The 25,455-nt window shown below is 37.8% G+C and overlaps 1 protein-coding gene across 1 annotated transcript in view; it reads left to right on the top strand.

Moving 5' to 3' along the window:
* Nucleotides 1–24,887, top strand: part of DCHS2 (dachsous cadherin-related 2) — a gene marked incomplete at both ends in the record, with an annotated part of 312,361 nt that extends 287,474 nt beyond the window's left edge. The window contains 4 exons of the mRNA XM_081240754.1: nt 16,076–16,206; nt 18,894–19,180; nt 20,171–20,303; nt 22,261–24,887. Of these exons, the coding sequence (XP_081096880.1) occupies nt 16,076–16,206; nt 18,894–19,180; nt 20,171–20,303; nt 22,261–24,887 (3,178 nt within the window). The remainder of the gene's footprint in view (nt 1–16,075; nt 16,207–18,893; nt 19,181–20,170; nt 20,304–22,260) is intronic.
* Between the last annotated feature and the right edge of the window lie 568 nt (nt 24,888–25,455).

Genomic DNA, 25,455 nt, shown 5'->3' with positions numbered 1-25,455 from the left:
AATCAATTGTTATGATACTTACTATATAAATATATTAAAATCAATAGTATAAATATGTTATAACCTATTCCTGCTACATTGTATCTATAGTAATTTTAAGGGTAAAGCTTTTTTTTCTCTCCATAGATGACTGCATGTAAATCTCAGCCTAGTTGCCACCTGAGTGATTACAAATTCAGAGATTCTTGAAGGTCTGCTGTGTTCCAGGAACTAAGCACTTCCTGATTGCAATGACTTTCTGTTACAATGTTCTTATTCAATGGAGCATAATTAACAATTAAGTTTAACTCCTTTCAGCATTTTCCTATTTGAGTCACAGTTTCAACGTTCCCATTCCTAACCTTTAAATTGGTCCCAATATTTAAAAGTGCTCCTCTCCAATTCCTCATGAATTTAAGCTAGGAGAAGCAGGAACTGAGAGAAGATGAAATCTGCACACACTGCTACAGAGAGACTCAGAGGCAACCACACTCATGCTCACACACACACACACACACACACACAGAGTCTCCACTGTCACTGAGGCAAGGGAACATTTTGAACCCCCTACCTCTCCAGGTTTTCCCTCTTCCCCGCCCCTTGTGGCTTCTCTGTCTTTTTAGTGCTTTTCCTGATATTTAAGACAGTGAGAAAAATAGGAGGATTTTCCCCAGCCTACTACACCTTTAGTGAATGTTTTGGAAAAGATGTCATTTAGCTTTTAACTTTTGTTTTTAACTTTTGAATTTCACTATTTTGTCTGACAGAGGAAGATATTCCCAATTCTAGCCCTCCCTTTTACAGTATAAAATGAGGGGGAGGAAGATATTGTCAGCTGTGATTCTACTCAATATAAATGCATTAAATAATTTTTAGTTCTCATATTAAGCCACATATAGGAAAACTCAGTGGACAGACTATGACAAATTAGTTATTTAGTTCTGTCTGACTGATATTTCTGAATTTTAAAAACTATTTACCAAGCGTGAGACTGGGGATATAAAGACACATGAAACAGTTCTTGTTTTCAGGGAACTCGAAAATTGAGTGCCTTAATAACCCATGGCAGGAAGCATAGTAATAATCACAATAGGTGCCATTTATGGAGCACCTGCTTTACCTATTGAATTCTCATAACAGACTTAAGATCTACAGAGTAAGGAAACTGAAATTCAGAGATGTAAAGTCTTTTGCCAGGAGTAGCCAGCCAGTAAATGTAAAACTGAGATTCTTACCTCTGTGAATGGTCATAGTAGGGCTTCTTACTGTATCATGTGAATGAATCTTTAGAGTATATACCTGTATGTTTAGCAAAACAAAACAGAAAAAATACTTTAGAAACTTAAAGTAGTAATATAAAATAAGTTCCAACTCACAGTTGTGAAATAACACATGTCTAGTTGTGAGCATGCAGAGATGGGATTTGAATCACTGCTCTCCACTGTTTGAGTTATAACTGATGGGGTGAGATTTATCCCTGCTTAAGTTGGTAATCGATATTCATGTAAGTTTTATGAAACTTTAGGGCCAAGATTTAGTTAGTCTTTTCAGGGACTTTAAATAAAAACGAGCAACAAAAAAGTCCTAGGCAAATTTAAATGTTTAAAAATTCACTTTCTGTAGCATAAATATTCAAGGTCAAAGAGCAGTTATTGCCAGGAGCAATGCTAAACTCATACACTCCATTGAACACTCATTATGACCGTGAGAGAAAAAATAAAAAGCAGTTATATATACAAGGTCGGAAATGGGCTGAAATGTTAATTATCTTTTCCAAAATACATGACTCATAAGCAGCAGGGCTGGGATTGGAACCCCAGTCTGTTGAGTCTCCATGGAAAAGGGAATAAAGGCTTTCCAGGCAAGAAGCATGAGGAAGGACACGGACATGTGAATGCGTTTGGTATATTTGGAAATAACAAGTGGTACAGTGCACGTGAGAAGCACTTGAGTGTGGGATTATAAAAAAGAGGCTGGGGGTGTGGAGGAATAGGAGGAAGATAGTCAAAATGTACAAACTTCCAATAAGATAAGTACTGGGGATGTAATGTACAACATGATGACTATGGCTAACACTGCTGTAAGATATACAGGAAATTTGTTAAGACAGTAGGTTCTAAGGGTTCTCATCACAAGGGGAAATGTAGTTTTCATTTTTGTTTTTGTTTTTTTTTCATCTATGTGAAATGATGGATGTTAACTAAACTTATTGGGCTAATGATTTCACAGTATATGTAAGTCAAATTGCACAGTACACCTTAAACTTATACACTGCTATGTATCAATTATATCTGAATAAAACTGGGGGAAAAATCTCACTCAGTGATCTGAAAAATGAAAGGAAGCAACAAAAAAAAAAGCAACAAAAAAAAGAGTCTGGTAGGTCACAGGCACATTTTAGAGAACTTTATATGCCATATACTGGAAATTGTACTCTATTCTGTAGGCTTTATAAAAGTGTAAGCAGTTGAGTGCATGCTAAGATCTTTATTTTTAAGGATATCTGGTAATGGATGTCTTGCAAGACAGAGAACCAGCATCAGACAGACCAGTTAAGCTAGACAACAGCTGACAGAGGTCTGTTATGTGGATGAAGCTGTGAGGATGGGAGGAGGGGACATACTTACTAGTTGACTCAGATATGGAATCCATAGGAACATGGTGATCAGTTGAATTTACTCAATAAGGAAAGAGATAGAAAATGCTTCTGAAGTTTCCACATAGGAAAGGCAGGAAGAAGAATAGATTGGGATTGGGATTTTTTTTCTGGGCATTTTGAGTTTGAAGGGCCAGTGCAAGAGCAAAAGTAAAGATACTCCTTTGGCAATTAAAAATAATGATCTGGAGCTCAGGAGAGAGATCTTCATTCAGGATTTAGACTTGGGCTTCATCCAGGGAAAATGTGTAAAATGGAATTACCTAGGACACTATGTGAAATGAGAATTGGGGGGATTATCATCACTTGGGGGCCAGACAGAGCAAAAGCAGCCAGAAAGATAGATTCAGAGACTACAAACACCAGAACAGAACCTGGAAAAGGTGGTTTCATGGAAACCAAGAGGAAAGGTTGACTGCATGAAAGAATAAGCTTTCAGAATGGGTTTGGATTGGAATTTGCAAAAGTACTCCTGAACTTAAAGAGTTTGCAAGGAATATACTTGTCCCAAATTGTTTCCTAACAAGATAAAGTACACACTGTTGTATTTGTAGGTTAATTAATACAAAACGGTGAAGTTAACTTAAAACTCCAGTTAACAGATTGATTTTCTTTTTTTTTTAAATAAGAGAAAGAGGGACATTTTATGATAAAAGAACTAACACATGCAGCATACATAGCCGTAAACCTTTACATACCAATCAACAGTACAGCCAAATACATAGAAGAATATCATTTTTTTAAACAAGAGAAAGGGGGGCATTTTATGATAAAAGAACTAATACAGGCAGTGTACAGTAGCCATAAACTTTTACATACCAATCAACAGTAAAGCCAAATACATAGAACATATCATTTTTTTTATTGTGATGACATTTTCTTTTTAATATCTTTATTGGAGTATAATTGCTTTACATTGTTGTGTTAGTTTCTGCTGTATAAAAAAGTGAATCAGCTATACATATACATATATCCCCATATCTCCTCCCTCTTTTATTTTTTAATTTTTTAACATCTTTATTGGAGTATAATTGCTTTACAATGGTGTGTTAGTTTCTGCTTTATCACAAAGTGAATCAGCTATACATATACAGATATCCCCATATCTCCTCGCTCTTGCGTCTCCCTCCCACCCTCCCTATCCCACCCTCCTGGTCACAAAGCACCGAGCTGATCTCCCAGTGCTATGCGGCTGATTCCCACTAGCTATTTTATATTTGGGATTGTATATATGTCAATATCACTCTCTCACTTTGTCCCAGCTTGCCCTTCCCCTTCCCCGTGTCCTCAAGTCCATTCTCAATGTTTGCATCTTTATCCTTGTCCTGTCCCTAGGTTCTTCAGAACTGTTTTATGTTTTTTGGGTTTTTTTTTAGATTCCATATATATGTGTTAGCATACGGTATTTGTTTTTCTCTTTATGACTTACTTCACTATGTATGACAGAATCTATGTCCATCCACCTCACTACAAATAACTCAATTTCATTTATTTTTTTGGCTGAGTAATATTCCATTGTATATATGTGCCACATCTTCTTTATCCACTCATCTGTCGATGGACACTTAGGTTGCTTCCATGTCCTGGCAATTGTAAATAGTGTTTCAATGAACATTGTGATATATGACTCTTTTTGAATTACGGTTTTCTCAGGGTATATGACCAGTAGTGGGATTGTTTGGTTATATGGTAGTTCTATTTTTAGTTTCTTAAGGAACTGCCATACTGTTCTCCACAGTGACTGTATCACTTTGCATTCCTTCCAACAGTACAAGAGGGTTCCCTTTTCTCCACACCTTCTGCAGCATTGATGGTTTGTAGATTTCTTGATGATGGCCATTCTGACCGATGTGAGGTGATACCTCATTGTAGTTTTGATTTGCATTTCTCTAATGATTAGTGATGTTGAGCATCCTTTCATGTGTTTGTTGGCAGTCTGTATATCTTCTTGGAGAAATGTCTGTTTAGGTCTTCTGCCCATTTTGGGATTGGGTTGTTTGCTTTGTGATATTTAGCTGCAAGAGCTGCTTGTATATTATGGAGGTTAATCCTTTGTCAGTTGCTTCATTTTCAAATATTTTCTCCCATTCTGAGGGTTGTCTTTTCGTCTTGGTTATGGTTTCCTTTTCTGTGCAAAAGCTTTTAAGTTTCATTAGGTCCCATTTGTTTATTTTTGTTTTTATTTCCATTTCTCTAGGAGGTGGGTCAGAAAGGGTCTTGCTGTGATTTATATCATAGAGTTTTCTGCCTATGTTTCCCTCTAAGAGTTTTATAGTGTCTGGCCTCACGTTTAGGTCTTTAATCCCTTTTGAGTTTATTTTTGTGTATGGTGTCAGGGAGTGTTGTAATTTCATCCTTTTACATGTAGCTGTCCAGTTTTCCCAGCACCACTTATTGAAGAGGCTGTCTTTTCTCCATTGTATATTCTTACCTCCTTTATCAAAAATAAGGTGACCATATGTGCATGGGTTTATCTCTTGGCTTTCTATCCTGTTTCATTGATCTATATTTCTGTTTTTGTGCCAGTACCATACTGTCTAGATTACTGTAGCTTTGCAGTATAGTCTGAAGTCAGGGATCCTGATTCCTCCAGCTCCACTATTCTTTCTCAAGATTGCTTTGGATATTTGGGGTCTTTTGTGTTTCCATAAAAATTGTGAACTTTTTATTTCTAGTTCTATGAAAAATGCCACTGGTAATTTGATAGGTATTGCATTGAATCTGTAGATCGCTTTGGGTAGTACAGTCATTTTCACAATGCTGATTCTTCCAATCCAAGAACATGGTATATCTCTCCATCTGTTTTTATCATCTTTAATTTCTTACATCAGTTTCTTATAGTTTTCTGCATACAGGTCTTTTGTCTCCTTAGGTAGGTTTATTCCTAGGTATTTTCTTCTTTCTGTTTTAATGGAAAATGGGAGTGTTTCCTTAATTTATCATTCTGATCTCTTGTTGTTAGTGTATTGGAATGCAAGAGATTTCTGCACATTAATTTTGTGTCCTTCAACTTTACTAAATTCATTGATTAGCTCTAGTAGTTTTCTGGTAGCATCTTTAGGATTCTCTATGTATAGTATCATGTATGTGCAAACAGTGACAGGTTTACTTCTTCTTTTCTGATTTGGATTCCATTTATTTCTTTTTCTTCTCTGATTGCTGTGGCTAAGAGTTCCAAACCTATTTTGAATAATAGTGGTGAGAGTGGGCAGTCTTGTCTTCATCCTGATGTTAGTGGAAATGATTTCAGTTTTATACCATTGAGAACAATGTTCGCTGTGGGTTTGTCATACATGGCCTTTATTATGTTGAATTAGGTTCCCTCTGTGCCCAATTTCTGGAGAGTGTCTATCATAAGTGGGTGTTGGGTTTTGTTAAAAGCTTTTTCTGTATCTATTGAAATTATTGTGTAGGTTGTTTTTAAAATATCTTTATTGGAGTATAATTGCTTTACATTGTTGTGTTAGTTTCTGCTGTATAACAAAGTGAATCAGCTATACATATACATACATCCCCATATCTCCTCCCTCTTGTGTCTCCCTCCCATCCTCCCTATCCCACCCCTCTAGGTGGTCACAAAGCACAGAACTGATCACCCTGTGCTATGCAGCTGCCTCCCACTAGCTATCTATTTTACATTTGGTAGTGTATATATGTCCATGCCACTCTCCCACTTCGTCCCAGCTTCCCCTTCCCCTTCCCTGTGTCCTCAAGTCCATTCTCTATGTCTGTGTCATTATGCCTGTCCTGCCCTGAGGTTCTTCACAACCATTTTTTCCCTGATTCCATATATATATATATACCATATGGGTTTATCTTTCAGTTTGTTAGTATGGTGTATCACATGGATTTGTATGTTGAATAATCTGTGATAAACCCCACTTGATCATGGTGTGTGATCCTTTTAATGTGCTGTTGGATTCTGTTTGCCAGTATTTTGTTGAAGATTTTTGCATCTATGTTCATCAGTGGTATTGGCTGTAGTTTTCTTTCTTTGTGACATCTTTGTCTGGTTTTGGTATCAAGGTGATGGTGGCCTTGTAGAATGAGTTTGAGAGTGTTCCTCCCTCTTCTATATTTTGGAAGAGTTTGAGAAGGATAACTGTTAGGTCTTCTCTAAATGTTTGACAGAATTTGCCTGTGGAGCCATCTGGTCCTGGACTTCTGTTTGCTGGAAGATTTTTAATCACAGTTTCAATTTCAGTGCTTGTAATTGGTCTTTTTATATTTTCTATTTCTTCCTGGTTCAGTCTCAGAAGGCTGTGTTTTTCTAAGAATTTGTCCATTTCTTCCAGGTTGTCCATTTTATTGGCATAGAGTTGCTTGTAGTAATCTCTCATGATGCTTTGTATTTCTGCAGGGTCAGTAGTTACTTCTCCTTTTTCATTTCTAATTCTATTGATTTGAGTCTTCTCCCTTTTTTTCTTGTTGAGTCTAGCTAATGGTTTATAATTTTGTTTATCTTCTCAAAGAATCAGCTTTTAGTTTTATTGATCTTTGCTATTTTTTCCTTCATTTATTTTTCATTTATTTCTGTCTGATATTTCTGATTTCTTTCCTTCTGCTAACTTTGTTTTTCTTTCTTCTTTCTCTAATTGCATTAGGTGTAAGTGTAAGTTGCTTATTTGAGATTTTTCTTGTTTCTTGAGGTAGGATTACATTGCTATAAACTTCCCTCTTAGATTGCTTTTGCTGCATCTCATAGGTTTTGAGTCATCGTGTTTTCATTGTTATTTGCTTCTAGGCGTTTCTTGATTCCCTCTTTGATTTCTTCAGTGATCTCTTGGTTATTTAGTAGTGTATCATTTAGCCTCCATACATTTGTATTTTCTACAGTTTTTTTTTCCTGTAATTGATATCTGATCTCATAGTGTTGTGGTCAGAAAAGATACTTGATACAATTTCAATTTTCTTAACTTTACCCAGGCTTGATTTGTGACCCAAGATATGTGCTATCCTGGAGTATGTTCCATGAGCACTTGAGAAGAAAGTGTATTCTGTTGTTTTTGGATGGAATGCCCTATAAATATCAATTAAGTCCATCTTGTTGAATGTGTCATTTGAAGCTTGTGTTTCCTTATTTATTTTCATTTTGAATGATCTGTCCATTGGTGAAAGTGGGGTACTAAAGTCCCATACTATTATTGTGGGATTTCCCCTTTCATGGCTGTTAGCATTTGCCTTATGTATTGAGGTGCTCCTATGTTGGGTGCATATATATTTACAATTGTTTTGTCTTATTCTAGGATTGATCCCTTGATCATTATGTAGTGCCTTTCTTTGCCTCCTGTAATAGGTTTATTTTAACATCTATTTTGCCTGATATGAGAGTTGCTACTCCAGCTTTCTTTCGGTTTCCATTTACATGGAATATCTTTTTCCATCCCTGCATTTTCAGTCTGTATGTGTCCCTAGGTTAGAAGTGGGTCTCTTTTAGACAACATATATACGGGTCTTGTTTTTGTATCCATTCTGCTAGTCTATGTCTTCTGGTTGGAGCATTTAATCCATTTACATTTAAGGTAATTATCAATATGTATGTTCCTATTACCATTTTCTTAATTGTTTTGGGTTTGTTATTGTAGGTCTTTTCCTTCTGTTGTGTTTCCTGCCTGGAGAAGTTCCTTTAGCATTTGTTTTAAAATGGTTTGGTGGTGCTGATTTCTCTTAGCTTTTGCTTGTCTGTAAAGGTTTTAATTTCTCTATCAAATCTGAATGAAGTCCTTTTCGGGTAGAGTAATCTTGGTGGTAGATTTTTCCTGTTCATCACTTTAAATATGTCCTCCCACTCCCTTCTGGCTCTCAGAGTTTCTGTTGAAAGATCAGCTGTTAACCTTATGGAGATTCCCTTGTATGTTATTTGTTGCCTTTCTGTTGCTGCTTTTAATATTTTTTCTTTGTGTTTAATTTTTGATAGTTTGATTAATATGTGTCTTGGCATATTTCTCCTTGGATTTATCCTGTATGGGACTCCCTGTGCTTCCTGGACTTGATTGACTATTTCCTTTCTCATATTAGGAAAGTTTTCAACTATAATCTCTTCAAATATTTTCCCTTTCTTTTTCTCTTCTTCTTCTGGCTCCCCTATAATTCGAATGGTGGTGCGTTTAATGTTGTCCCAGAGGTCTCTGAGAGTGTCCTCTATTCTTTTTTCTTTATTCTGCTCTGTGGTAGTTATTTCCACTATTTTATCTTCCAGGTCACTTATCCGTTCTTTTGCCTCAGTTATTCTGCTATTGATTCCTTCTAGAGAATTTTTAAGTTCATTCATTGTGTTATTCATCGTTTGCTCTTTAGTTCTACATCCGTGTTAAACATATCTTGTATTTTCTCCTTCTATTTGCAAGATTTTGGATCATCTTTTCTTTCATTTCTTTGAATTCTTTTTCAGTTAGACTGCCTATTTCCTCTTCATTTCTTTGGTCTGGTGGGTTTTTAGTTTGCTCTTACATCTGCTGTGTATTTCTCTGTCTTCTCATTTTGCTTAACTTACTGTGTTTGGGGTCTCCTTTTCACAGGCTGCAGGTTCATAGTTCCCGTTGTTTTCGGTGTCTGCCCCCAATGAGTAAGGTTGGTTCAGTGGGTTGTGTAGGCTTCCTGGTGGAGGCGACTGATGCCCATATTCTGGTGGATGAGTCTGGATCTTGTCTTTCTGGTGGGCCGGACCATGGCTGGTGGTGTGTTTTGGGGTATCTGTGACCTTATTATGATTTTAGGCAGCCTCTCTGCTAATGGGTGTTGTTGTGTTTCTGTCTTACTAGTTGTTTGGCATGGTATGTCCAGCACCAGAGCTTGCTGATCCTTGAGTGAAGCTGGGTCTTAGTGTTGAGACAGAGGTCTCTAGGAGACCTCTCACCAATTGATATTACGTGGGGCTGGGAGGTCTTTGGTGGCCCAATGTCTTGAACTCGGCTCTCCCAACTCCGAGGCTCAGGTCTGACTCCCGGCCAGAGCATGAAGACCCTGTCAATCACACAGATTGAAGAAAAGGGAGGAAAAAAAGTAATAAAATAAAATGAAGTTATTAAAATAAAAAAGTTATTAAAATAAAAAAATAATAAAAAAGAAGAGAGCATCCAAACCAATAAACAAATCCACCAGTGATAACAAGCACTAAAATTTGTACTAAGAAAAGCATAAAAATCAGAAACTAGTCAGTTGCATATAGCAAACCCCAAGTCTACAATTACTCCCAAAGTCCACCACCTCAATTTTGGGACGATTCGTTGTGTATTCAGGTATTCCACAGATGCAGGGTACATCATGTTGATTGTGGAGATTTAATCTGCTGCTCCTGAGGCTGCATGGAGAGATTCCCCTTTCTCATCTTTGTGCACACAGCTACTGGGGTTCAGCTTTGGATTTGGCTTAACTTCTGCATATAGGTCGCCCTCTGGTATCTGTTCTTAGCCCAGACAGGAGGAGGTTAAAGGAGAGGCTGATTAGGGGGATCTGGCTACTCTGGCTGGCAGGAGGGAGGGCTATGGAATGCGGGGTGAGCCTGGAGCGGCAGAGGCCAGCATGATTTTGCAACAGCATGAGGCATGCTGTGTGTTCTCCCAGGGAAGTTGTCCCTAGATTATGGGACCCTGACACTGGTGGGCTGCATAGGCTACCAGGAGGGGTGGTGTGGATAGTGATCTGTGCTTGCACACAGGATTTTTGGTTGGCTGCAGCAGCAGGAGGCTTAGCGTTTCATGCCCGTTTCTGGTGTCTGTGCTGATAGCCATGGCTTGTGCCTGCCTCTGGAGCTCGTTTAGGCAGTGCTCTGCCTTCTGTGGGCAGACAAGGTAGGAATCCCGTCTCCTGGCTCACCGTGAAACAATGGTCTCTTGACTCTTAGGCACTTCCAAACTTTTTACTGGACTCCCTCCTTGTGAGCTGTGGCACACTAGCCCCCTTCAGGCTGTGTTCACTCAGCCAACCCCAGTCCTCTCCATGGGATCTGACCTCCGAAGCCCGAGCCTAAGTTCCCAGCCCCCACCCACCCCAGCGAGTGAGCAGACAATCCTCTCAGGCTGGTGAGTGCTGGTCAGCACCCATCTTCTCTGCAGGAATCTCTCTGCTTTGCCCTCCGCACCCCTGTTGTTGCGTTCTCCTCTGTGGCTCCAAAGCTTCCCCCCCGCCACCCCACCATCTCTACCAGTGAAGGGGGTTCCTAGTGTGTGGAAACCTTTCCTCCTTCACAGCTCTCTCCCAGAGGTGCAGGTCCCGTCCTTATTCTTTTGTCTCTGTTTTTTCTTTTTTCTTTTGCCCTCCCCACGTATGTGGGGAGTTCCTTGACTTTTGGGAGGTCTGAAGTCTTCTGCCAGCTTTCAGTAGGTATTCTGTAGGAGTTGTTCCACATGTAGATGTATTTCTGATGTATTTGTGGGGAGGAAGGTGATCTCCACGTCTTACTCCTCCACCATCTTGAAGGTCTCTCAGGCTTAATATTTTTACCTTCTTACATCCAATTCTTTGTATTCAGAGCACTATTCATTTAATCAATAATCAGTGTTTACATAAAATGAGTATACAGGTATTTACTTCAGAGCCAGGTCATACTGTATAATTATATTTCCTTCCTTACCCTCCCCCTTATCCCCAGCATTAATGATTATCTTTGGGTTTTGCTCACCTGCTTTGCTATATCCATGTACTTAATTCCTTGTAAATATTCCATTAGCTCTGTCAGACATGCCCACTCATCTTTCTCCACTGATATGCCTCTCATACCAAATATTCTGTGAAGTCCTCTGTTCCTTGGAGACCTTGGTCCTACTGCTTTCTGCCCTCCTGATCTAGCTGGACAGTGTGGCTCCCTAAGCCCACTGCAAAGCTGGACCCCATGACTTGTGACTTTGGTTTACTGTTCTCCAATATTGGGCCTATGATTTTCAGATCCCGTGTCTTTCTCTTACTTTTCTCTTCCAGTAGTTTTGTAGGAAAAGGTGCAAAGGAAGTAAATTCTCTGAGTTCTTGCACATCTGGAAATGCCTTTATTCCACTCTCACATGTGATTTATGCAATGGATAATATAAAGTTGAACATTTCTTTTAGATTTTTAAAGGCATTGTTCTGTTTTATTTTATTTTATTTTTTTATTTTATTTTATTTTATATATTTTTTCTGTGGTACACAGGCCTCTCACTTTTGTGGCCTCTCCCATTGCAGAGCACAGGCTCCAGACGTGCAGGCTCAGTGGCCATGGCTCACAGGTCCAGCTGCTCCACGGCATGTGGGATCTTCCCGGACCGGGCCACAAACCCGTGTCCCCTGCATTAGCAGGAGGACTCTCAACCACTGTGCCACCAGGGAAGCCCTCTGTTATATTTTAAATCTCCATTTTGCTATTGAGAAATCTGATGCCATTCTAATTATGTGTTTTGTATATGATTTGTTTTTTCCATCCTCTGTGGAAATTCTTAGGTTATTTTCTTTATCTACAATGTTTGGATATTTTGTCATTATGTACTTTGGTGTGGGTCTTTCCTTGTGCTGAGTACTTGGTGTGCTCTTTTAATGAGGATAAATGTTTCTATTTTTTGTATTATTTCACTGATAATTATCTCCTTTTTGTTTATTGTTTTGTTTTATTTGTTTACTTTGCCCTGTCTCTTTTTCCTGGATCTTATTCAGTCAAGAGTTAGACTGCCAGGATTGATCCTTTGTCAGTGATGTTTTATTCCCTACTTTCCATTTCTTGTTGTGTGTGGGTTTATTTTTGTTGTTTTATTTTTCTGGGAGATTTTCTTAATTATAGCATTCTAAACTTTTTTTTCACTGTTTGGTTTGAAAATTTTTGAATATTTTGTATTTTTTATTTCCAAAAGCTCTTCCTTGATCTTTGAGCTTTTCCATAGCATCTTGTTCTTGTTTTATGCATTATCTTTATTAATGTCTCCAAGGACATTAATTAGAATTGTTTTTACATTGTCTTTTTCTCTTTCAATATCTCTGCATCCTTTGGGTTTATTTCTTCCCTTTTTCTATTTTACACTCTCTTTTTCATGTGGGAGACTTTCTGTAAGTAACTAACAATCCTTGGTCCTAGGTGAGGCAATAGCAGAATCTCTGGGTGGATCTCATTGACCAGCACACTTGGCTTTCAGATGAACCAGAGAAGAACCTGATTACTTTGCAGGATGACATACAAATAACAGTATATAGAGAGAGTTTTTTCCCCTTTAGGAGGGGATTTCATTTCTTCAGGGACAGTCCCTTGATATTACTTACTCTTAGTATGAACATCAGATATTGTTTTGTCTGGGAGTGAAGAGCAATGGGTAAGGGGACTTGATCTGTATTTTGAGTTTAAAAGAATCTTTAAGCTATTTTTAGCTCGATATCTCACCCTGCCCTTTGCCATGTTTTGAGCTTCTCCTTGGTTATATGAGGGCAAATCTGTTTCTCACTCATCCTTATCTCTTTACAAATGCAGAATGCATTTTAATCTATGGTTTCCTCTGGCCCACTTATCTGTAACCACTTCTCAATCTGCTTGTATTTTCCAGAAATTTGTTTAAATTTCTCCCCCACTCCACTCACTAATATCTTCTCACATTTTCTTTTTTAGCTTTATCAACATATACCTTATTTTAAATTCTTTTGCCATCATTATAGCAGAATGTCTAGAGGAAGAGGAAATAAAACGTGTGTAGATATAACTAGAAGTCATAGCTCTTCCTTTCAGAAGTGTTATGATTTTGGCTGATATTTTTGTTTCTCTTGGAATTTCAGTAGGAACACTTAATTCTGGGTATACATTTAATATATTGTTGAGAGAGAGCTTTGAAAAATCATCTACCACCATCTTAAGTATTAAGGCAATCAGAAAAGATTCTGCCTGGTCAAAGTCTCATTTAAACTTTAACATGGTAAGAAGCAGCTTTCCATCAGTGGTAGAGTAGGAGAACTATGCTCTGAGCTAGAATGGGACTGTTTTTTTTTAATCTAGTCAGCTTCATTTATTGTCTCTGCTGATACACTAATCAGGGCAGCAGTTCTGGAACACGGAACCAGTTGGACCAGCTAAGAGTTTTACAAACTTACCATGGAACCAGCTAAGAGTTTTACAAAACCTGCCAAGGAGCCGTCACAGAAAACTTGAGGTCCCTTAGAAGTTATGTGTAGAATTTCAGTGGATCTACCTTCATAATTTTTCATTTGTTCTTCAAACCATTGACTTGTCCTTTTGTTTTGAAACAGAATCATATTTCTCACTATATCAAAGAATCTTGCTTTTTTAACCTGACATAGGCATTACATGGAACCCCTGAAGTTGTAATACTGTGAAAATAAGAGTGGTTATGGCTATAGTGGAAGAATCAACAGAGCCATAACTTTGATGTCTTGGCTGAGACTTTAGTATGACATTGGGGAGGGGCAGGCAGCAGGGGCAGAGAACATGATGAGTTGATTATTTTTAGTAAAATTTTTCCATGTGTACCTGACTTATGTTCGTGCTGACAAAATAAACTTTCTACATGGAATTATTCCTATGCTCTAGAAATGTGAAATTTAAATAGTTGTTCTACTGATGTCCCAATTTCAATAGCGTAGAACACAGCCTGTGTTCTTCGTGAACAATAGATAAGTAGTGATCGTTTGCTACTAAGTGGAATTTAAGCCAACAAAAGGTTGATGCTTATTTTACATCATTTTAAACATTTAAGGTAGGAAGATAAAGAACACTTATCAGGTAAGCTAGCAATGGAAAATAAAGTAGAAGTGTGTCAAATTCCAAGTCTCAGTTTCTTAAACGATAGTATCACCAACTGGCTAAGACTAATTCCACTTCTGAAATGAAGATCATCTTCCGATTGACAGCTTACTTTATTACTCAGCTACCCTCCTGGAACTCATAGTGTTTAGAGGGGAGTGAAAAGCTAATTATTATGCATTAGTGTGTGATATATACACAGTAAGAGAGGCATATTGAAAAGTATCATATAGTAGAGCACAAGCTTTCCAGTCAACCAAGACCTGGGCTTGAATCCTGGCTCTGTCATCTGATACATTTATAATCTTGAGCAAATCTTGAGAAACCAGTGCTCAAAATATATTAAAGAAAATCAAATAAGGCAGGACATCTACCCTCAAGGAACTTATAGGAGAGGCAGACAAATCATTAAGAAGAAAAGGTGATGATTGCTATGGTGGAAGAATGTACAGTGTGCTATGGGGTAGAGAAAGGGGCATCTAAATCAGATGAGAGGCCAGTGAAATCTTACAGAGATGTGAGCTTTGAAAGACAAAGATAGTGTAGGGGCTGGAATTCCAGGCAGAAGCTGTGTCATAGAAGGTCATGTGTATGTGTGCAAGGCTTGTATTACTTCTTGTAGACATGGAAAGCTAAGGAAAGGTTTTAAATAGGGGAGTCAGGTTTTCAAACCAGGATTTTCGATAGAGCAATTGAGGAGTTGCAATGTGGAGGATGAAGAGGAGCAGGTGAGACTTGCAGTAGGCAGATTGATGAGTAATAAGTACTCCAGTTGAGAAAAGATATAATGAATACAGAGAATGCAAGGTAAAGATGATGAGGGGATGAGGCTACAATGACCAACTTATCCTAGTTTGCCTAGGACTGTCCTGTTTTAAAAAAACTGAAAGTCCCATGTCCCAGGAAACTTTTCAGTTCCTGCAGAGCAAGATGGTTGATCAGCCCATCTGAGGCTCTGAAGGTAGGAGTGAAACGGATGGGGACACTGATCCAAGTCATACTCAGATGGTAAAATCTATAAGATTCATAACTAGTTGGATGTTGTCAGGGTGGTGACAGAAAGGGAGAAGTTGAAGACACTAATCAGGTTTCTAAGTTGGTTGCTGGAGTAGCGAGTTGTACCATCATCTGAGAGAGATTGAATCACTGTGTGTAAATTCTTTCAAATCATGGACTTTTACCTCTACTTTATAGTCCTAGTCAATAGTGCCTCTTTTGCACATGTATTATTCATGGCAGTTCTCTCTCTTAATTCTACAATTTTGATTGATTTGCAATTTAGATCTGAAAAAAAATAATACAAAGCAATCTTTTAGTGGCTCTATCTTTTGTTAGTGCGGTAACATGGAAATATGTAGCAGTACCCATACCCTGTGTCCAGGCTGGAGGCAATCTCCTTATCTAAAAAACAGGTGCTGGTGTTTGTACTTTTTAGGTTGTTCTTAGTAGAAAGGACTGAATTTTACAGTCGGTGTCATAGAGAGAGTTCATCTGTTTTAAATACTTCATGACCCCTGGTCTTTGGATGTGATTCCCTAAATGTGTCAAAAACAAATACATGTCAGGCCACTATTCTTATAAAATAAATTTTAAATGATGCCATTTAGAAAAGTCAGGGGAGACATAAAATTAACTAGTCAGCTCATTTTTAAATTTTCAACTGGATATTTCATATTTATGTTGTTTTCTTATTCTCTGAATGATGGATAACATTCCTTGATTCTTTTCCAAACCAGCTTGATTGTAGAAGCCACAGATAAAGGGATACCCAGGCTTTCTGGTACAACTGTGATCAAGATACAAGTGACTGATACAAATGACAATGCCCCGGCTTTTCTCCCCTCTGAAGCAGTGGAAGTTGCAGAAAGTAAGTGTGGTGATTTGAAATATCAAACTTGTATAATACCATCTACCATTTTCTCAGCTGGGTGCTATGTGAAATATAAGTACTAATACTCAACAACCACATAACATAAATAGTTTTTATCTTCATTTTACAGAATAGAAAATGGAGGGTCAGAAGTTAAATATCAAATGTCAAAGAAGTTAAAAGTTAAAGTTGGGATTTGCATTCAAACCAGCAGGAGGCTGGTTTCCCAAGGTCAAACCACCATTCCACACAACTTCTTTTTGTGTATGGACATTGCTTAAAAGTGAAATCTCTATGAAGAGTATCTTTTGTTGACTGTGTTGCTCACCCTAAAGCTCCCCTGAGAGGCAGTGATGTTCTTGGACTAATAACTCTGTTAGTCTTTGTGTTGCTGAACTCAGGTCTCGCTGCTCACCACTCGAAAGCAAGATTCAAGAGGCAAGTGTTGGTAGAAAGGAAAGGCTGCTTTTTTTCAGGAGGCCAGTAATTGAGAGGGGAAAACATATTTGTGTCCAAAGACCAATTCCCCACTGCTGATCAGGGGTCAAGAACTTCTAAAGGGGAGTTTCATGGGTGTGTAGCCAGAGGGAGGGGGCTACGTGCAGAACAGCACAGTCAGCTCTGAGGATCATGTTGAAATTGGTCATGTGGTGGTCTGATCAGCATCATCTTGATTGCTTTAAGCCCAGTTAATCTTCAGTTCTAGGGTCAGTTTGTTCCCATTTCTTTAAGGCTGATTCTCAGAATTGTGGCAGCTTATGTCATGGCTACAGCCTGGCCATCATTTGGTTAACTTCTTGATCTGGTAGAGGTTTCAGTATCTACAAAACAGCTCAAAGAATATGGCCCAGAATATTATCTATAGCCCTTGAGGAGGAGCTAAAGGTCCTTGACCATGCTTAATGACTAAACTATTATGATTTTGTCCTGTTTGACTACTTTTCTTTTGTTTCTTTATTTCCTCACACTTCTGATTAAACTTATTCTTTTATTTTTTTCATTTTTTGGTCATGCCACATGGCTTGTGGGATCTTAGTTTACCTACCAGGAATTGAACCCAGGCCCTCAGCAGTGAAAGCATGGAGTCCTAACCACTGGACAACCAGGGAATTCCCTAAATATATTCTTTGACTAAAGTTTTTCTACAGACAAAAGAAATGGGGAGGGCATGGTGGGGAATCTGTCCCAGGGAAGCCCCATAGGTTTCTGCTCAGTTTTATTTGAAGTACACTAATGACAAGTAATAAGTGAAGGGAGTTGGATGTTCTTCACACAGAGTTATCATTTTCCTCTAGTGTAAACTAAACTTCAACATTTGCAGAAAAATTTTACCACATTAATGGTAGAAGTTGAAAATACAAAGTTTTACATTGTATTCTGATTAGCCTTAATTGTTTGGGTCTCTGGGTTATATGAAGACTCCATAGTCTGTGATCTCAAAGTTGTTTGTGGTCAATGGCTGTACTGGTAAAACCCAACCCAACATTTTATAGTTGAAGTTGCAAATAGTGGCCCTTCACTATCCTCTCTCCTTTCACTCTTAATATCCAACTTCTTCCTAAAATGTGCCTAACATTTTGTTATGTTCACTTTCCAAACAAATTATAAACATCACTGCTCGCAGAGGGCTATATTCCAGAAATTTTTATATATAAGGATACCTACAAATATTTTTTTAAAATCTAAAATACTCTACCAATAAAAAATTGTCTAGTTTCGCCTCTCACTGATTGGATATATTTTCCCCAGCTTTTACTGAAGGTAAGAGTACATGCACTGGAATCAAAATGCAGCAATGTGCCCAGGATAAATATATCACAAGAACAAGCTGTATAAATCAAAACATACCAAAAGGGGTCAAGTGTGGTTGTTGCATGTCAAGAATGTTCAAATTTGAAACATGAAAATTATGAGTCTCCCACACAGTGGAGCTCTTCTGAATGCCTTGGCATCTTCTTTCCATCTGCACCATACCTGTCAGCTCCAAAACAAAGTCCCTGTCTTGGTAGTTTAGGCTAGAGAACATATATGACATGTGAGACATTTACCATGTCATCTATTTTTGATTTTTTGGTGAATAATATTAGATATCTGTTTTCATCACTAGTATGAAGTATACTTTCTATAGTCTTGATAATTTTGAGAGTCAGATTTTAAGAGAAGGAAGCAGTGTGTGCCACTCAAAAGAAATACTTTTATAAAAATGAATACAAGGAACTAAGTATCTATTTCTAACTTCATTATCCAAATATTTTCATTTAAATCTTGCCTACTTTTCAGAAATTTATGTTTTGTATTAATGTTTTGAGTAATAACCTTCTTCCCACCCACATCCCCATTAATATATGGTTTTGATATAGAAACTATATAGTACAAATAAGTGGCTTAGAATGTTTCTTGGTGCTGGAATTGTGTTATAAACATATGATGAAAAGTGTAATATAAAAATTGAATATACCCTACTTCCTCACTTCCATATTCAGTGGTAAATTTTCACTTTTATTAGGCTCATAAATTCTTCAGAGTTTTTGTTCAGTTCATAACGAGCCTTGTATAAGAAATCATGCCAATAAATAGCAAATCATGTTGGACTTAATATCAAAATGCTTGGATTGAACTGTTAAAGAAAAATATTTCAAAGGATGACTTTTAATGGAGACTGACAGTGCTCATGACTATTTCAGATTCTTTGCCTGGTGTAATTGTGACTCAGATATCAGTTCATGATGTGGATTTGAATCCAGCTTTCATCTTCAGTTTCGTCAAAGAGAGTAATCCTGGAACTAAGTTCGCTATTGATCGGAACACTGGGGTAGTGGTGCTAGTGAAAACACTGGACTTTGAAGAAGCTACTGAATATGAGCTGCATATCCAAATTTCAGATTTGGTGCACCACACAGAGGGGACACTCATCGTCCATGTGCTGGACGTCAATGATAACCCACCAGTATTTTCTCAAGATTCTTACCAGGTAGAGAACTTAAAGGGATGTTGAAACTGTAGCCAAAACTTGAAAGAATAGGGAATAATGTTGACAATAATTTAGACAAACAGAGAGTATTCACTGTTTTTACTGCCTAAGTTGTTGCTGAGAGTTTTATATTTAATATTATGGAGGATAGAAGTACATATGAAATTGAATATCACATTCAATTCAGTTTCTTAGGTATGTATCACAAATCATCATATGAAAGTATGTCACCATTTTTCTAGTTTTTAGGGATTGGGATCCAGTTGCTCATAATAATTGGAACTTGCCTAATATTTGCAAAGCCACAAATAAGACAATAAGGTAGTTTGGATTATCTGCAGTTAATTTGAGAAAACCTTTTCTTTCCTAGGCATATATTTTTGAATATATTTATTAACATTTTGCAGAAAAAAATCATGAACAAAACTGTACAGTGTAAACTGTAGATTTTAGAGTATAGTATATGTTTATAGAAGTAAGGACAATGATAGCATTCACCTAAGTACTTGGATATGGGCTCCAGGACTCTTGAATGTAACAAATGCAAGGTTTACCTATAAACTCAGGAGAGAAACTAACAAATGCAAGGTTTACCTGTAAACACAGGAGAGAAGCTAACCTAAGTAATGATCTTCTGTGAAGGCTTGTTAAATAATACAATGCTCATAATTATAAAATGTACAGTATAATAATACATTAGTAAATGCATTAGTTGTCCTCTACCACACAGAAATAAGTTTTAGAAGGAAAATTTTTCATAATAAAAATCAAAACTAAATGAAAAATTTTAAAAGTTTGTCTTTCTGAATTCTGGAACTACTAATACAATCTTCTTAATATGTCCACTCTATAAATTAATCTGCCTAAAAAAGTCAGATTCTCTGTCTTTTCTATAAGCAAAATGAATAAAAGGGCCTCAGGTCCTGACCCTGTTCATAAAAATAGCTACAACCTTTAATCACAGTGCCCATCTCCCTCTTTTTCCCTCAGGTCACCATTTCCGAATCGGTGCCTGTGGGGCACACAGTGCTCACCGTGGTGGCCACAGATGTGGAAAGCAACGAGAACATTTCTTACAGGATCCTTTCTTCTTCTAAGTCATTTTCAATTGATCCTACAAATGGTGAGTTATTTATAGTGGCTTTAGCATTCATAGGTTTGAGTTACAGAGTGGAAACCTGAAATAATCCTTTCCAAATGTGCCTAAAATAGCCCCCACGTCCATCCCCACACGCTGGTATCAAAGACACCACCTTCTTATTTCTCTTCACGTCAAATGCTGTGGTAGCAGATCCTGGTGCTATTTCTCTTCTCCAATATCTCAATGGCTGGAAAGCGAAAGGAACTGATTAAATGCTGGCAAATGCACGGAAGTTCAGAGACCTCAGTATAGTAAATACTAGCTCATCCAGCTGATCAAGCACAGTTGAGGTAATTAGCCCAGGCCTCAACAAGAATCAAAATGAAGTCAAAGGGGTTCATTTAGAGCTGAAGACTTCATGTTACCAGAGTTTAGAAGCTTTTTTTCCAAGCCAAGTACAAGAAGTTCAGAAACAGCATCACATATTCAACAAGGACCAAAAAAAAAAAAAAAAGAAAAATTATTTGAGCATCTCTACTAAGTGAAAACCATTGAGGATGTTCTTGTTTCTTTGATGCCTCTCAAGTCTCTTCGTTTTGTTATCAGAGATCAAGACATTTGTGGTTGTGAAATGCATTCAGGCAAGTGATTTCAGGTTAGAAAAGTTAAGCATTGTATAGAGAAAATTTAACAGCAAGTAGACATTAAAAGCTAAATTTGATAAAGATGAATAATTAGCAAAGTGCTGTCCCTAGGAGAGCACATGCTAGAAAAGAATAGGGCTGGGGCACGTTACACTGTGTGTTCCCCATCTCCACCCACCACTGCATTGTTTCACAAATGAGAGCTGACTTATAAGTCAAACTCTGGATGATCGATGTTGATTAAGTTTACTCTGCTGATCACTTTACAGTTACACAAATATCGAATCCTTATGTTGTACACCTGAAACTAATATAATGTTATATGTCAATTATATTATCAATTTTAAAAAGTTAACCTCAGGATTACCTGAAGGGAGAATTTAGTCACAAAATACCAGTATGAGGCCCTCAGAGTATGGTAACGGGGAGAAGTAGGTAATGTTGCCACACAGTCTGTAGATGAATGATTACTGTGTGGACTCGAACATGTCAAGAATTTGGCTTTCCTCTCTCTCTCTGTCTCTCTCTCTCTGCCACAGCAAATTGCAGTGTGAGTAGTCCCTCTGAGCACTCAATCCTGGCAACACTTTTGCTTGATATACATTATCAACAAACTTTACATTGATTAGAATGTTTTTAAAATCTTGAATATTATCAGGTCAACTGAGTTCATGGTGGGACCCAAACTGAAATGTGGCATTTAAAAGATACCATTTTGTATTCTTTCTTTGTGACCATACTTAAAACACATTTTCCTTAGAAAAATATCATTACATACATACTTAGAAAAATTATATATTTCTATATTTAAGATGATAAAACATATTACATATATTTCATCAATAGGGGAAAAATCCACTTACTGAATTAAACAAGAACTTTAGGAAAAGCATCTCTAGAATTAAGCAATAGTTGTAAGTCTGCATTATCATATTTACTACTTTCATTTGACTAGCATGAGTGTTATCCAGCATTTCCAGAATAAATATCTTTATGCCAGAATGTCTCTATACATGTGTCTCTGTGTAGTAGAATGGGGTATAAATTATTCAAATAAGAATACATTTTCTTTAAAAAGTAATAATGGAACAATTTACTATACAAAAATAAAAATTTTAAAAAATTGTGGCAAAGTCATCTTCAAGCAGCACACACATTTAATAGAGTGAATGCCATGAATATTATTTCTGAATCTTGTGTTACAAATGTATAAATATAATAATCTAAATTTTCTATTTGGAGTTACCTTTGGTTGTAACTAACAGATATCTTTACATATTAGTAAATATTTGCTGACTAAGATGATCATGAATATTTTACTTCACAACATTGAAAGCCTATGTCTTGTTTTTCAGGCACAGTATATACTATCAATCCTGTCTTACTTCTGGATAGAAAATCAACAATTCGATTTCTTGTTGAAGCCAGTGATGGTGGAATTCCTGACCTGAAGGCTGTTACCTTAGTGGAGATAGAAATACAAGATGTGAACAATTATGCCCCTGAGTTTGCAATAGAATATTATAATCTTAGCTTGAGTGAAGACACTCCAATTGGAAGCACACTTGTCACCTTTTCAACTGTTGACCATGACTGGACCCATGAAAACACTCATGTTGAATATTCCATCATCAGTGGTAATTCCCAGAACAATTTCCATGTGGAAACTAGTTTCATTCATTCAGAATATACTTACAAGCAAGTTGGTTACCTGGTGTTGATTCAGAATCTGGACAGAGAAGTAACCGCCCGTCATAAGCTTGTCCTTCTGGCATCTGACCATGGCTGCCCTCCACTGAGTTCCTCAGCCACTGTGTCAATAGCAGTACTCGATGTGGATGATAACCCACCTGCATTCAGCAGTCTGGAATATCATGCCCACATCAAGGAAGGTACCCCTCGAGGGAGTCCCATCACTGTGGTCTCAGCAAGTGACTGTGATGTGGCTTCACATGCAGAAATCGTCTACAACCTAATCTCTGGAAATGAGAAGGGGCATTTTCACTTAGAAGAAAAAACTGGAGTTCTTTATTTGATTAAACCTTTGGATTATGAAGAAACGATAAAATTTACTTTAACTGTCCAAGCTTCAGATGAAGAAAAGAAGCATTTTTCTTTTGCAGTTGTGTTTGTCAATGTCCTGGATGATAATGACCATGCACCTCAGTTTATGTTCCCAAACTTGAACTGTGCTGTTCCTGAAAATCTTCCTGTTTTGTCCAGCATATGTTCTGTAAATGCTTTGGATTTTGACACAGGTCCTTATGGAGACTTGACCTATTCTATAATTTCACCCTGTTCTCTCCTTCATGAGATGCCACATGATCATGACCTCTTCCTCATTGACCCCTTATCAGGGGATATTCGTGCTCAGCAAGTCCTTGACTATGAACATGACAAAAAATACTGCCTCACAGTTCAGGCCAAAGACAAGGGTGACTCAACAGCCTCCTTAATGGTTTGGGTGGACATTGAAGGGATAGATGAGTTTGAACCCATTTTCACTCAGGATCAATATTTTTTCAACCTCCCAGAAAAGAGTAATGTAAGACAGTTGATTGGCAGAGTGGAAGCATCAGATGCAGATGCTGGTATTGATGGAGTTATTCTTTACTCTCTCGAAACTCCATCTCCCTTCTTTTCAGTAAATAAAACTAATGGAAATATTTACTTAAGGAGAGCCCTTCCCCTAATAAAAAGTCAAGTCAGCAAAGAAGACACCATAGAAATGAAAATAATTGCTCGTAGCCCCAAACCGGACTCCAAGTTTACATCTTGTACTGTTTTTGTGAATGTGTCTTTTTCCTCAGAAGGAAAACACTCCACAGAATCAGCTAGCAGCTTTTTGATCAGTCTCACTGTCTCCTTTTTAGTGTTTTTGTTACTTGTCTTCATTCTAATTGTACTGATTTTAAGACATAAACAAAAAGATGTAATAAACAATTATGAAGAAAAGAAAACCTCATCATCCTTAGATATCAGTGTGAGACCAACCAGGGATGCCAGCACACTGAAACCCTTCCAAAAAACTAATGAGAGTGATAATGAGGTAGTGCCCGTGGACTCCATGCCTGAATGGTTGAGTTTAACAAAAATTATGGAGAAAGACATTGCACATCTGTACAGGCACTCAAACTCCAGTGGTCACTATTCTGTGGAAGGAGAAACTGCAGAAGATAAGGAAATCCAGAGGATAAATGAGCACCCTTACAGAAAGGACTCTGACTCAGCTCTCAGTGGTCAGGAGTCCAGGGTGCCAGACTCCGGCATTCCAAGGGAATCAGACCAGCTCTCTTGTTTGTCTGGGGAAACTGATGTGGCGGTCACTGCTGAAACAGCAGAAACCAGCCATACATTTGAGGAAGGAGATCAAGGAGAGGGCTGTGGCATTACTTATGTTCAAAATAACGTCTTACTCCAGCCTCTAAAGAAGAGAGAGGTAAAAGTGGGCATCCTAGCTGATGTCAGAAAGGAGGCTGTCTTTATTTCAGGTGATCAGGAAGCAGGATGTGCAGCTCTTTCAACCCAGAGAAACTCTGATCATGATGTAAGAGGCAACTATCACTGGGATTATCTCCTCAGTTGGGAACCCAAGTTCCAACCTCTTGCATCAGTATTTAATGATATTGCAAAACTAAAGGATGAGCACTTACATATGCCTGGCATTCCAAAGGAGAAGAAATCTTTTGTTTTTCCACCACCTTTGATAACAGCAGTAGCCCACCCCGGGATTAAAGCAGTTTCACCAAGAATGCCAGCCATAACCCTGGGGCAGGGACTTCGGAAATACCCACACTCCCCCATTCGCTATCATCAAAGTTCTCTGCCGGAAGCCATGACGCCTAGCTTTTCTCCATCCCTTTCTCTGCTGACCACACAGACCCCTGCCATAACCGCGCTGCTGTCAGCTGGAGAATTATTAGGAACACATCTGAGTGGTACATGCCATGAACCTAAAGCAGCAGATGAAGTTCAAATATAAAACAATTGTGATGTCAAGCACCTGCTCTCCATTGGTCATGAATGATTGGACAAAACATTCCTAAGTGAGCTCCTTGAGATTGGGTTCATTTATCTATGAGTGAGGGATATAATTTAGTCTAGGTTTTTAGAACCCTCTCATTTAAGTTTAGAGAATTTGTTTCAGTCTTAATGAGAAGCTACCCTGTCTTTTAACCTTTATGTTTTGCTCTCAGGACTCAAGTTTGTATATATTAAGTAGTGTATATTCTGTCACACCTGGTCTTCTGTATGGTTAGATTTCCAAAGGACATAGTGAACTTGGCTGACTGCCAAAACATTTATATGAAAATAAATGGAAATAAAGTATACTGTATTCTGGTCACTTTACTGCTGATTATTCTGCTATTTATAAAACAAATTAGTAAAGACTGAATAAAAAATGAGTGTAGAAAGTAGCAGAGAGGGGAAATTTGGAAGGATAAACAAGTTGTAAAGTGAAGCAGTTTTCTGCAGATCTGATATACTTGGAGAAGCATTTTCCCCATAAGCCACACTTGGGGAGTTTAGCCATAATTTGAATTTACTAT

The sequence above is a fragment of the Mesoplodon bidens genome (assembly GCF_964165515.1).
Source record: "Mesoplodon bidens genome assembly, chromosome: 1".
NCBI lineage: Eukaryota > Metazoa > Chordata > Mammalia > Artiodactyla > Ziphiidae > Mesoplodon > Mesoplodon bidens.
The sequence above is the reverse complement of the archived record's forward strand: the minus strand, read 5'-3'. Positions and strand labels throughout refer to the sequence as shown.